This window comes from Onychomys torridus, chromosome 5, assembly GCF_903995425.1.
Source record: "Onychomys torridus chromosome 5, mOncTor1.1, whole genome shotgun sequence".
Taxonomy (NCBI): Eukaryota; Metazoa; Chordata; class Mammalia; order Rodentia; family Cricetidae; genus Onychomys; species Onychomys torridus.
In genome coordinates, this window is record NC_050447.1 from 118,101,551 (window position 1) to 118,116,583 (window position 15,033).

General features: G+C 41.5%; 1 protein-coding gene across 4 annotated transcripts in view; it reads left to right on the forward strand.

Moving 5' to 3' along the window:
* Jarid2 (jumonji and AT-rich interaction domain containing 2) overlaps positions 1–15,033 on the forward strand; it is a 185,647-nt gene that overhangs the window by 149,889 nt on the left and 20,725 nt on the right. For all 4 annotated transcript variants that reach the window (XM_036187509.1, XM_036187508.1, XM_036187511.1 and 1 more), the window contains one exon: positions 7,040–7,275. In XM_036187509.1, coding sequence (XP_036043402.1) covers positions 7,040–7,275 — 236 coding nt within the window. The remainder of the gene's footprint in view (positions 1–7,039; positions 7,276–15,033) is intronic.

Genomic DNA, 15,033 nt, shown 5'->3' on the forward strand with positions numbered 1-15,033 from the left:
GAACTCCTGGGAGCTTTAAATGTTCATTTCCCCATGGCAATGCAGCTCTCTACTTCTCAGTAACTGCAGTTGAAAGCATTACTAAAGAAACTTCTCTTGCCCGTGTCTTTTTCACTCCTAGTTGGAAGGAAATCTTTCCCTTTCAAGAATGAAGTGACCTTTAATCAAAATATCAGGCTTAGGATTTACAGATTTTGTTTATTAAGGTGTGAAAACACTTGTCCATAGAGCATTTAACTTTCAGAGTAAGTGTATACAAATCAATATATCAGTCTCTGTTCATTATGTAAAGCTATTTGTATCTGAGGACAATACCATTTCCTAATATGGCTCACTGTGATGGATGCTTAAAGAAACTAGTCCAATTATTTCTTTTAATTGGGGACAGTTTGTAGTGAACTTCTATATATTGATGCCTTTCTGTCTCATGCTCACAGAATGTGAAGTGTTTTTTTTTTTTTTTAAACCTCTCTTTCCCTTCTATCCCTTTCTTTTGAAAATCTTACAAATTAAGACAAAAGATAATTACTTGGAGGAATAAAACTGGCAGGTTCCCACGACACTTAAAATTAATGAGCTGTCAAGCACAAACTATACCTTGTCCTTGGCTTCGTCTTTTCCCAATCATTCCCTCCCCTTTTCTCTCCATTTAACACACGTTGTGACTTTTTGGTTGTGTTTGCTGTTCGGTTTATTGCTCTATAAAATAGCAGGATCATTACAGCAAGATTCATTTGAAAAGCATCTTTTGTTTGCAAATCACAGTTTGTTTCATTCCTCTTTCCTGGGACATCTTATTAAAATACTCCTTAGCAGGCACACTGCTGCAATTTGCAGAGCAGCTGGTTTGTTCAACTGCATTGATGGCATCGGCCTCCCTCACCACCCGCTGTAGCCAGTATTGCACAGCTTAGCTCTGGTTCCAGGTCTTTGCTTCCCAGCCTTTTCCTGGGAAGGAGGATTAGTAGTTGAAAGTCTATTCCATTAGAACCAGAGGGTTGTGCCTTTCCCTTTCAGATACAGGCAGTGCTGGTGAAGGATCTTCCTTTTTTAGGTCAGGAGGACATGCTGTCCACAGCTTAGAACTGGTTGCTGGCATTATTCCTTTGCAAAGGAGTGTTACATTCCTAGTTTAGGCTTTGTGCCACGAACAGTTAACCCATTTCTCCAAACTCCTTTTTTCTCCCTGAATTGTTACTGCACTAGGAGCGAAGGAATCCTGTCACTCCCTATTTACAGGAGAATATGAAGGCTTGGATGTGTGACATGCTAGACAGTTTTGATCCTAGGGCAAATTGAATAGCATCTGGGGACAAATGGTGGCTGTCCCTGTGGAAGGTATACTGGGCTGGGCGGTGGAGGGTACTTGGTAAATGTGGCCTACTTAATGAACCCACTGGTCACAGGCTGTGATAGGTCTTGCTCAGGCCAACTGCCCTCTACCCGCAAGGAAAGATAGGAGGCTAGAGCACACCTGGTCAGGATACGGTGATACACTTTCCTGAGATAGCCATTTAACTCTTTGTTGTAGGATGTTTATATGTTAAATGTGTTGTTTTGATTGGCCAGTATCCAGTCAGAAAATATAGGTGAGACAAAGAGAAAAAGCAGAGAGGTACTGCCAGCGGCCACCATGACAAAGAGATGTCAATAAGGTACCAGTAAGCCACGAGCCACATACATAGCAAAGTATAGATTAATAAAAATAGGTTAATTTAAGATATAAAAACGAGATAACAAAAAGCCTGCCACGGCCATACAATTTGTAAACAATATAAGTCTCCATGTGTTTACTTGGTTGGGTCTGAGCGGCTGTGGGACTGGCGGATAAGAAAGATTTGTCCTAACTGTGGGCCAGACTGAAAAACTACCAAACTACAACTCTTAAGTAGCTGTCTGCAGGAACATCCGTTATCCTCAGTCTACAAATGAGAAAACCAAGGATCAAGTCGCTTGCCCAGTAATAAATATCAGGGCCAAGAATTGGACTTCAAATACAACTACCATGATATGATAAATCGAGAGAATATCTTTGCTTCACTGTCTTTATAAAACTAAAACAAATAGCTATAAAACTAGTACTTAACAGCAGGGTATACTGTAAGTTGTTTGTCTTAGTAGAAATTACTAAGAAAGCAGTGCAGGGTATTGGAGCTACCTCCTGTGTTGTGAATAAAGGAGCTGTGTTCTTTGCTTTACGAAATTAGTGAACAGTCAAGAGTTGCCTGGATTCATGTACCTTATTGATTCTTGGTCACATTTAAGTAGGTATGACTCCTCATATGTATGCTCTTCATTTGTTTCAGGCAGGCATTGGCTGCAAATGTGGGAGTGTGATTGATGGCTTCTGACAATGGCTAGTTCCTTATACTTACAGTAAATGCAACCATTATAGCTGCCCCATTTCCCCTACATCTAGTAGCATCTTGTGTAACAGAGAAGAAATGAGATACCATCTTTGTTTCAGTATAAAAGAAGATTTACCTTTAAGCAATTAAATGAGGAAAATAGATCTTGTATCATATCATGTAATACCATAAACATAATTATTGGTGAAATTATTAAGATCACTCCACATAGTTAAAAGGGAGATTTATTTTGTGGGGTAACTTACAAGTGAAGGGATATATAACAGGGTCTGGGAAAGGTGTAGCATAGTCTGGCAGTGTTCCCTGGAGAACTTTCCTTGGTCTGCCTCCAGGGTCCAGGAACCAAGAGAGCCAGTGCATCCAGATGCCCCACCTTATAGGTGTGACATGTTGTAACTGAAGCCTCAATGGGGGTTGGAACTTCAAGATCCAAGCTGGAATGGCTACCCACTACATCTCCCCCTTTTGTCTAAATAAGGAGGTTCTAACCTAATAAAAGGCTATATACAAAGGAATGGATATAAAATACTGTACAGGAGTAATGAGCAATAATGACCTAGATAAGATGGAACTACAACCAATGTGAACAATATCAAGCAAGAAGCACATACTAAAATCCTGAGAAGTCTAGAGTGTAGGTAAATGACATGCTATAAAGATCATTCCAAAAGGTGTCCTATCCTAAAGAACCTGAATCTAATACTTAATATGTTTTATCTAAGATAATATATACAGTAAGTTGAAACTATAACTGCTAGTCTTCAATCCCATCAAAGACCTGAGAAGAAATATAATAATACCTGAGAAATGGAAGATTGATGTAAGCAACTTTCAGGAATCTTGTAAGAGTAGACAGAGACTGCTGGCAGCCTGGACAGTCACCTAATGTTTCTCAGCATTGTTTGTGCATTCAAATTGGCTACAGGCCTAGAATATCTGACAGACCATTTTCAGAAGCAGGAATTCTGAAAGACCATCTTACTCTGTCTTGGCAGAGTTCAGAAGTCACTTTTCCTTGTGTCCCACTTGTCCAGAAGGACAGTACTCATATTGTCAGCAGTTGAGGCAAGGGCATTTCTTTGACCAATAGGTCATTTTGTGCCAAGAAGACAAACTTCCAAATGGAAATGTCTTAGAAGCCCAAATTCTCTCTGCATCAGATTGGTGCTGCCAGGAGCAGTCGTGTCTCACATCAACAGCATTCTAAGTTATTTAAAAGCCATATTCTCTAGGTCCATGAAGTCTTTGAAGACTATCTGTCCATCTGACCTATGTTATCTGTGAATCTAGATAACCTAACTAACATAACTATAAACATGACAAGCATAGGTGACTATAAATCATAACCTAAGGACTAAGGCGTCATGTAAACAAGGTCAACAGTTTATATAAGCAAATGTACGGTAAAGGACGATTTCTTCAAAATTGTGACAATACACAGGATATTTATAGAGGTATATTTACAGAGGTAGGAATGTATAGTGCAATATGCAGTATGATAATAATCTTAAATATATATCAATATACAGAATATCCTAAACAGAAGTAGAATATGCATACAGTATGACAGATATAAATTTACATTTGTATCAATATACAAATATTTTAAATAAGAGTAGAAATATATGTACATCATAACATATAGTTCAATATTTGTATCAATATACAAATTATCTTAAGCAGGAATATAAAAATAGTTTACATTTGTATCAACATATAAAAATCCATAGCAGTGCAAACTACAGTGTAAAATTAACTAAGGCTGCTATTTTACTAAATTTGTTTACATATATACATACAATGATCTACCATAATATCTTATACCTGTTCATTCCATTTATTCTCCCCCCCACCTTTTTTGAGATACTTTTATTTTCTTAGGAGAATACTGAGTCTAATATTCCCCCCCCCCCCAACCCTAGAACCATCATCCATAACCCTGAGAAATATGAAACCTTAGGGAGAAGGGACGTTGTTTCCTTAGAATTGCTTCCTGCTGTTTTGGGGGTGATGGTATCACTGTTGGGTTTTGTAAGAAAGCTCAGATAGTTAATCTCAGTTAGAGTAACTGTAGATTCTGTAGCAAGTCTCAGAGTAATGGGCACGATTGTCTGAAATTCTGGCAGTGTAGTATGATGATGATTACCATGGCATCATTCTGGATTGGGCAGAGTTGTTGTTGTTGGGACCCCATCTTCCTTCTGGAGACTTCAGAGATTGCTACTGGAAAAACTTATTTTTTATCAAAATGGATTTAAAGATGATATGACATGTAAGAAAAGGATTCTGAGAAATGAAGAGTAAGCATGGAGAGAATTAGAATCTTGAAGACAATGGTTCCTTTTTAATTGGTTTCCTTCTGTCCCACACCAGAGGGCTCTTATGATATGGGACTGAAAAATCTCTCAACCCCCCCCCCCCCCCCCAAAAAAAAAAAGTATGTTTGGGTTTAGAGAAGGAGTGAGCCAATTCCATATTCAAAGCCAGCTTGGTTTATAATTGAATTGGAACCACAACTTTTTTTAGATTGATAGAGATATAGATGTTAAGACAGTGAGATTTTATGTTACCCTGTGTAGATTGGTGCCAATACAGCACATAGGATTTGTCCACTGAAATCTTGAATAGGTGTGTCAATGGTATGGTGTACATACTTTAATCTTCCAAATTAAAGCTGGAATGGCTACCCACTACACATAATGTTTATGTTATGTGAAGAGATAAAAAAAAATAGAGGGTTGTGATGAAGCAATCTCCATTATTTGGGGGAGGGAGAGCTTCCTAAACATGAAGGCAAAGAAACTCAACATTTGAAAAACAAGTTAGCACATAAGCTTTTAAATTGGGCATCTTGAGTTTGAGGACAGCCTATCAATGTTATTTTAAAAGAAACAGAAGTTGTACTTGAAAAAGTAACATTGTTATTTCCTAGGTTTACAAGGGGACTGTGTTGTGAAAACCTCCTTGTAAACACAATGTTATTATTAGGGAAAAAAGTACACTGGCTGCACCTGACCTACTGACAACCTTCGGAGCTTAGCATCAATATCCCTTAGTGCTGAAGTGCTGGCAGATTGCATCACCAGACAAGACTGGATAGTACATCACTAACCTAGGAAAGACCCAAATTCAATAGTCAAAGTGCATTTGCTACTGTGAATACAACTTGCTTTTTATAGTACCACGAAATCAGTTATTACTAAATCCAGAGCAGCAACCAATATTAAAGATTTACTGGGATTGTTTCCTGCTTAGAATTACCTGATTTAAGTTATTAGTTATCTTTCTTCTTAGTAGTCAGTTTTGCCATAAAAATATGTAATATGCTTTCAATTTTCAGGTAAAATCTTTAGAATCATTTAATCTGCTTCTTGCACTCAAAGCTAAGAATGTCATGAGCTAGCCCGTGAAATCTAGAGATGTCTTTACTTTGTTGTAAAATGTAAAACATCATCAGCAATGTGCTTTAGGACTCTTTTTTTCTTTAAGGCAGCATCTCACTATATAGCCCTGGGTGGATGACTTCTACCTTCTAAGTTGTCCCTGGAACTGGATGTGTGGACTAGGTTGACCTCAAACTCAAGATGCCCACCTGTATTGGTATTTGCTCCACCCATGACCTTGAGTTTAAGGCCCAAAGGAGGTGGTGCTTCCAGCTGCTGTACATGACCTCTGATAAGGAGTTGGAGAAGGGTCACAAGGCCCCCTTTCTCCCTGCTCCTGCCTCGAGGATGATTCACTCCTGTTCAGATCAGAGGACAACTTCTGTTGTCTATTTCATTCTGTCAATTTATATCTTAATAAATTCTGTCAACCCTTAATATACTTAGGTGGATTAATCGTAATACCCACCTTAAAAGCATATGTGCTAACTTTGCTTTTAAAATGGTGAGTTTCTTTGCCTTCATGTTTAGAAAGCTCTCCCTCCTCAAATATTGGAGATTGCTTCATTGTTTTTTTCCCTCCTCACATAACAAACATTATGTTTATGGTATTACATGATATGATACACAGATCTATGAAATGTTAAGTTAAGCTAATGAACATGTGCAGTGTCTCCAACATATGTACTGACTTTGTGAGAACATTCATTTTCTATGGGTACAGAATTCAGCACTATTTTTTGTCATGTAAAAGCTCTCCATGGAACACAAGATTTAAGTTTTTAATTTTCAAAGTAACTTTTGGTTTTTTTTCGAGACAGGGATTCTTTGTGTAGCTTTGTGCCTTTCCTAGATAGAACTCACTTGGTAGCCCAAGCTGGCCTCTAACTCACAGAGATCTGCCTGGCTGAGTGCTGGGATTAAAGTGCCTGGCTACTTTTTTTTTTTTTTTTTGGAGACAATCTCAGTTTGTGGGCCAAACTGGCCCAGAACTCACTGTATAATAGCCCAGGCTGGTCTTGAAGTTAGGGTAGTTCTGCCTTGCTTCCTGAGTGTTAGGATTGTAGTTAGGTAGAAGCCGCTACAACTAATCACCTATGGTAGGGTGAATCTTTTTAATGTATTAAAAAAAATTAATCTATAGGAAACCATTCTTCCAATAATATCTAAAGGATTTTTAATCAGCTTCATTTCCTTTCAGATTCTCGTTGCGTGCTGGCATTTCTCTGGAGAAGGCTTTAACTACGGATGGTTGCTCCACTCACTTTCCCTCTTTTCCTTTTCTAGTCTTCAATGGCTCCAACAGGTCAACACGGGAGAAAGAAACTGCTCAAAAACACAAAAGCAAAGAGGCCACTCCCGCGAAGGAGAAGCACATCGACCACAGGGCAGATAGCCGAAGGGAGCCTGCTTCAGTGGCCCAGTCCACATCCACCCCCTCTGCAGGCTCCTTGGCCAAGGGGCTTCCTGCCAACCACCACCCCCTCCCTCCGCATCGGTCGGCTCAGGACTTACGGAAACAGGTAACTCTCCATGTGAGCAGCTTTCTCGTATGCCAGAGAACGCCAGGTCACCTGTCAAAGTGGAATCAGGCAGAAGAAGCTGGAGAAGCAGGACTGTCACAGAAGTGGGACAGGGATGGTTTCTCTACACTGAGGGGTGCTTTTAACCCTACAGAGATCCAGAGGGGTTTCCCTTTCCCTCCTGGATGCCTTGAACTCCCACACTATGATCGGAGTTCATGCGGAGTGCAGACACATAGTGTGTATTTGTAATATTCTCTTCATACGAGTGCTCCACCCCCTCCAGAGTGTGGGAACACCCACCGTCTTCCTCCTTTTCATTTGAGAGCCATGGATGTTCATCTAAGACTGTAGATGGCTCAAGCTTGTCTGGGATAAGTGTGGTCTGTTTCCTTGTTTGCTTTTGTTTTTCATTTTGTTATTAGGATTTATAGTTAGTACATAAGTGTTGGTATTTGCATGCTTGTGTGCAGCACAGCTTTCCTATGGAGGTGAGAGGACATTTGGTAGTTGATTCTCTCCATGTGTGTCTGAGGGATTGAGCTCAGATCCTCAGGCTTGGATGCCAGTGCCTTTACCTCTTGAGCCACTTCCCTGGCTCTCTTGTTCTCTGCCAGGACTTGCAGTAGCTGTCCTGAGTAGGCAGGCACACAGCTGAACCACCTAAATGGAATGAGTGTGTTTGGCTGTCAAGGGTCTGTAGTAAGCAGTGCACAGTTACGTACTGCGCTCTCGCCCTCTCTCTCCCTCCTGAATAACAAAATTCCCTTGGGGTAACTCTTATTTGCAGGATGGACCATTGCTGTTATATGGAAATTTTCCTATCCATATTTTTTCTCACAGCTTTGGGAGGCAGTGAGTATGATTATACAGGCAGATCCATTGAGGCACATAGGAAGGGCTGGGCTAGCTGTTCCAAAACAGATAACAGACCATAGGCCCTTAATGCTTCTGACCATGGTGGGGTTGATAAGTCCTAGGGCACCACAGACCATTGGCTTCCCTTTCCTAGGAATCTTGGCAGAATTGCAATTTCTCCAGGACTGTGATTTATAAAGATGGGTTCATAGGGTAGTAAGGGGACAGAAGAGATTTACTTACTGGCAGTATTCCAAAGTGTGGTCTTAGTAACTAGTTCAGAGTTTTGTCCATGAATGTGAGTGAGTATATTTATTTATAGAGCTGCATAGGTCTATACAAGTAAGAGCATGTGCGAGCACATAATGTGCGCACATACCCGCATGAACAGTATTTTGTCTTGATTTTTACTTTTCAAGCTTTTAGGTTTTCATTTGAGGTGGTGAAGTCACACATGGTTGCCATTATTTACATTTCTATGTTTTATAGAGACCCTAAGTCATTGGTTCTCAACCTGTGGGTTGTGACCCCATTTGGGACCATATCTCTAATATCCTACATATCAGAAAGCTATGATTCGTATCATTTGCAAATTATAGTTATGAAATAAGAACAAGAAATTTTATGATTGGGGGCCACCACAACATGAGGAGCCATCGTTCTTAGTCTTTTGAGAGAAGCAAGTAATTTTACCATGTCAGTAGTGGCTATGGTTTCTGAAACAAAGATGCCATCCTTTCCCACAGATGGCCACTGAGAGTGACTATGGAATTGCTCTCTGTCAGTAGCTGGGGCTGCCTCCCAAATTGTTGGGCCCTGATTTTTCAGTTCCCTAAGGCACAAAGCACAGGGTGGGTCCGCAGCTTTAGTTTGTGTTCACCACCTCCATCCATCCCACTTCTGTTCATTTGACTGGAGCAGAGCTGAGCTCAGTTACAGATGTTTCTGCTTATGAAACACCATGAAAAGAGGATTTAGAGATGCAGAGACAGACATGGCTGAAGCCTATTTCTTAGGACAGGCTGGGGTTTTATGCATCTTCTGGACATATCTGCACCCATCCTTTCTTCCATCTGAGTATACTCCTCAGGTTGAACACTACTTAGTCCAGATGAGCTGAGATTAGAGGGACTGACCACAGGTAGACCAGATATGCTTTTTTATGAAGCAGGCACATGATATATTCTTTCCTTGTCTGCCTGTGGTGGAATTTCTACACTAATACATAAAGCAGGTCATCTTTTTAAAAATTAAATTTTTAATTTTATGTGAATTTGTGTTTTACTTGTGTAAGGGTGTCGGACAGTATGGAACTGGAGTTACAGACAGTTGTGAGTTGTGGGTGCTGAGAATTGAACCCAGGTCCTCTGGAAGAGTAGCAAGTACTCTTAACCACTGAGCCATTTCTGCAGCCCGCAACACACACAGGTCATATTAAGACCAGTTGTGTTGAGTCACATCTCCAGATTATCTAATTCTGTCCCAAAGATTCATGCGGGTGGCATTTAATCAAGTGATACATGGCTAACATTCACCTAGGATCTTTTGCCACTCAGTCTTCTTTAGCACTCCGTAACTTAACAGTAATTAGTCTAGGTGGGTGGAAACTTGCAGGAAGAAGAAAGAACAAATACCTTTTGGTTGTCTTTGCCCACTGTTCCAGGGTGGGTGCATACTATCTGATCCACATGAGGTCTAGAATGTTGAAGGGAGGCTTTCTTAGTTAATGGTCTGTCTCTTCTCTTGTAAAAGAAGGATTTTAAAAGGGGGCCTGCTTACAGCTTCAGAGATTTAGTCCTCCATCATCATCATCATCATCATCGCAGGGGAGCATGGTGGCTGACAGGCAGTTAGGCATTTGGTGCTGGGGACTTAGCTGAGAGCTGCATCCTGTTCCTCTGGCAGCCAGAAGAGAGAATGACACTGGGCCTGGCCTGGGCTTTTGATACTTCACAACCCACCCCCATTGACACACCTACTACAACAAAGCCACACCTCCTAATCCTCAACAGGCTACCAATTAGGAATAAAGCATTCACACAGTCTGAGTCTGTGGGGCCATTTTCAGTCAGACCACCACAGAGCCCACAGTGAAGTGCGCTGCTGGAACTTGAGTGCTGCCAGTATTGGCTTTTCTTGGTTTGGACCCTGCAGATATGGGGAGTCTTTCCTACCTCCAGAGTCAGTCAGATGTAATTGCATAGGCCTTTAAGTTCTAATTTTGTTATGACCTTGATCTCTGCTGTGCCTTTGAGATGTGATCTTTGCTTTCCTGATGCTTAATGGGTGATCGTCAGATCTTGTTAGTTGAGTGCTCTGAAAATGTGGTAATAAAAAAGCAAACTGTAGATCCCTTTATAATTCTTCAATATAAATTACTAGACTCAAAGGATACTCTGACCTTTAACTTTCAATTTCAATGTAGGAAATGTGTGTGGGTAGGCTGTGATTTGTAAGGGGTGCTGCTGGCAGCACCTTTGTTCTGCTTGTTCTAATGTGTGCTGGGATGGACACTGTTCAAAGCGCTCTCCTTGTACTAAGGAGTAGTGGTAGATGGTGTACTCTTTGGGCTTCAAGACCCTGGATCCTGACGTTTACCATACATACATGAACACATCTTCACTTTTGTGTTTCTCTTGTGGCCGCACTCCACTGTAATCTCATCACAAGCCTCTAGAACTGGCTGAGTTTGTTTGTGGTAGATGTTTGACATCTGTTATTCAGAAATAAGGCTGCCATTTAAATACAGTAATAGATGCCAGCTGTTGTGAGATTACCAAATTATTGGGGCTATCAGGAGAGAGATTATTTTCTTGTATTTTGTGATAGGGTCTCACTGTATAGCTCAAACTATCCTTAAAGTGTAACAAGCTTCCTGACTCAGCCCTCTGAATGCTGACATGACCTGGATCCTTTGAAAGGGTTTTGAAACACTAGCTTTCCAAGAGAGTCAGTGAATATGTCTGGGATATGAATTACTGGGCCAAACCAAGTAAGTCTTACTCTGAGGTTAATCTATAATATTTACAAGGATGTTACAGGTCTTCTTGAGCAGCTAACAGACACTTTTGGAAGGATATACAGCATGCTTAGTCACAAGAGGCCTCTTGTGTAAGTGTATAGAGGTGAAATGACCTGGTCCCATAAGATCCATAGCCAAAGGATTCAGAATGTAAATTTAGGAAAATCAAATTGGGGATAAGGTCTACAGAATGAAATCCTAGTGTCTTAATTAGGGTTTCTATTGCTGTGAAGAGACACCATGTCAATGGCAACTTCATTTAACTGGGCTGGCTTACAAGTGATTGGATTAGTCCATGGTGGGAAGCATGGTAGCGGTCAGGTAGACCTGGTGCTGGAGAGGTAGCTGAGAGATCCTGCAGGTAGCAGGAAGAGAGAATGAGCCACTGAGCTTGGCTTGAAACGGTAAAGCTCATCCTCTGTGACTACACTTCCTCCAACAAGGCCTCACCTACTCCACACACCTCATAACGTCACTTCTTGAGTTTTTGGGGGCAGTTCTCATTCAGCCTGTGTGGGTGCTACAAGGAGGTCTTGTTTGCCCTGCATCTCCTAAGGCCGCGTGCACTGGTTTTAGCTTTCTGTTTCCATGTTGCCTGTGTTGTGGGGTAAGTCCGCAGACCTGGGTCTTCCTGCTTCTTCTGTCTAAAGTAGTTCTACAGTTTTAATCACCCCCACTTACCATCTGTACTCCTGGTCAAGCTCACTTGATCCTTCTAGTGGAGAATAAGTAAGAGTGACAATAATGGTCCTGGATAAAGGAGGACTGTAGTTTAATAATCTTGCTCCACCACAACATTTTTAGGTAGTCATTCCCAAGCGTCTGTTTTCTGTTCTGCCTTGTAAGTGTGAGTCCTTCCTGTTTATTGAAGCACTGGGTGGGGGTGGGGGTGGGGTTCGATTCCCGTTACTAAAAACTAGACAAAGAGGAATACTTACAATCCTGGGGTTTTAATCTCCTTCAGTTTTTCTTTTAGAGGATATGTTTCTGGCCATGCTACAAGTACTAGGTCAGTTAAGATAATTACTTGGTAGCACCATAGCTGCTTATTAAATTATTGGTGAAAAGGCCCAAAATAACCCTTATGCAAATACTTAATGGCTGTATGTGGTCTCAGGAGATAGAGGTGACAGGTGGGTAACTGAGCCCAGAAGTAGTCATGGATGCCAGAGCTGATTTGGGGATGGCACTTTATTCCCAGAATCTCCACCGGAACCGAAGTGTAGAAAGCTGTTCTGCTGAAGGTTTTCATTTTTATGTTGTATGTAGTAGGAACCAGCAAATTGAGGCACATTCCCTTGCATGTGCACCACCTTAGGATGTGCAGCTGTGACTTGTGCTTTTCCTTGCTACATGTTCTTTACATGACAAAGGTAGTCTGTTGACCTGAAAGCCAAGTGTACTGTGATCTGAGGCTGGGAGAGCATCACTGGTATTGTAGCACCATATTTCTTTTCTATTCCTCCCTCCCTCCCTCCCTCCTTTTCTTTTTTAGGTGGTACTGATTAAATTTTGGTTTCTGAACAATGAGCATGTGCTGTAAAGAAGGTATCAGGAGCCCAGGTGCCTCTAGAAGCCAGAGGGTTAGTCCCAAAGATCTCCCTTATCTGCTGTGGGCCACAAGGAACTTTGGTTTCATGTCACTCCCTCTGATAGGGTTGGGGAAAGGCTGGGTTAAAGGACTTCCAGGGACTTTGCACCATCTAGATCTTCTGCATATAGATTTTTTTTGTGTGTGTGGCTGGTGGCTGTGGAAGCTGTATTAATCATTAAAAGTGCTTACACTGGGAGTTTTCAGGGTTTACAAGCTAGAGAAACACTGACTCAATGCCAGTATATATCTGGGGCTGGACTTTTGACAGAAAGCCTCCCATCTTCAGGAAGAGAGTAGCCATATTGGATTGCTTATGTAAGGGTGAACTGGGCCTAGCGCTGGGACAGGCTGTGTCCCCAGTAATGCAAGGGACATGGAAAACCTGTAGCATGCATTCCTCTATCATCTCCATTGCATATAGTACCATTCCAGAGACCTGCCTTGTCCACTATCTGTACCTAGCTACCTATCTCTTTGTGTCCTTCTTGCTGGAGATATCTAAATCAACTAAATCTAGCATTTAGCACTTACTAATTGTCTCAATGTTTTTTTTTGTTTTTGTTGTTGTTTTTGTTTTTGTTTTTTTTTCCATTTGGGAGTTTAATCAGTAGGTTCGATAGAACCAAGGTGTACTAAAAGAGGTATTTCCTTACTACTTTCTTGTTAGTAGAACCTTGTCGAGCTTATCCCTGGTTTTTTGGTGTGTGTGTGTGTGTCTGTGTTGTGTATAGGTTAGAGGATAAATCCAAGCTGTCCATATTGTTATGTGAAACAGGGTCTTTCACTGATTCTAGACTCACTGATTCACCTCTAGGGTGACTGGCCAGCAGGACCCAGGGATATGCCTGTCTCTGCTCCCCTGTACGGGGATTAAAGTGTGTGTCACCATGCTTAGCTGTTTTCATGTGTGCTGGAGAATTGAACTCAGTGCTTCATGCCTGCATGGCAATCATTTATCAACTGAACCATCTTTCAGCCTTGTGTTTTTGCATCTAATTCATTGGTGTCACACTGCCTCCCTCTCTTCTAAACTTATAACCAGTTTCTCACTTTATTCTAGAGCCCCCTCTGTCTGTCATACTTACTTATAGGGTGGGTGGTGGCCTACTGTCCAGAATGTTCTGTTCATGTTGGTGCACACCTTTAATTTCAGCACTTTTGAGGCAATCCTGGTTCCCATAGTGGTTTTCTAGTCCAGTGGTGGATATACAGTGAGACCAAAATCCCACAATTCCGTTCTGAAGCCTCCTACATTTTGTGCCTCTCTAGAGGCCATATGCTGTCTCCCAAAGCTAGGGAGCTCCATGACCAAGTATGAGTAGGCTCATAAGCCATGTCACATCAAGGATTTTTTTTTTTTTTTTTTTTTAATTGGACCACAGATAATTTTTGGCATTCATAGAAAACATCTCTATGTTGCCCCCCCCCCTCCCACCACCACCACCAAACTTTACTAAGGGATTGTTTAGCAGTTTTTTTTCCAAAATCACGGGCCTCATACCCACTGGAGGGGCTTTAGAGACTTGGGAGGGGGTAGGGCGGTGATCTATTTGGATAAGTCAAGACCCTTTGCTTTCCATTACTGATTTGGACGTCTATCAGTTTGTTCTATTTTTTTTTTTTTTTATTCCACCAAAAGTTAACCATACTTGTTCCTGAGTTAGCCCTGGCTTATCACCCAGATCTCTTGTGGTGAGAGCAGGCTGGTCATGATCCAGCCTCATGGTGGTACTTTAAGCTACCATTGGTGGCCTTGGCATGACTGCCTCACAAGCAAGCCAGGCTCCCTGGCTTAGCATTCTTCTGGGAAGAGGTCTGTGGTTTTTGTGATTGTGTTAGTTTGAGGCTCATTTGGAGGTTTTGCAACAGCTCTAATATCCTGTGGTCCTTTTAAAATTCATGTTGTAGATGAAAGGAGATACCCATGACTGTCATGCCAAACCCACAGCTGTACTGTTTAGTGTAACGCCACCTACCCTGTAACTGATGAATATAGTGCTTCCATGTTCTTGTAGGCCTCTGGGATATGCTGGAACCACACTCTTCATTCTGTTTGAATGAGTCGCCCTTTGCTTTCACAGAATTTTCCTTGGCTTTATTACCTGGCATATATGAACGGCCAGTCTAGGATGGCTGCCTCTCTTTACCCAGTCAACAGAAATCCAATTGGGGCTGACAAGGGGTGATGATAAAATAGGGACCGTATGTGCAGAAAGGGTTAGGCTTGTCTGTCCTACATCTAGTGAGCCTGTCCATGTGCGTGCGGTCAGTCTCCGGGACAATA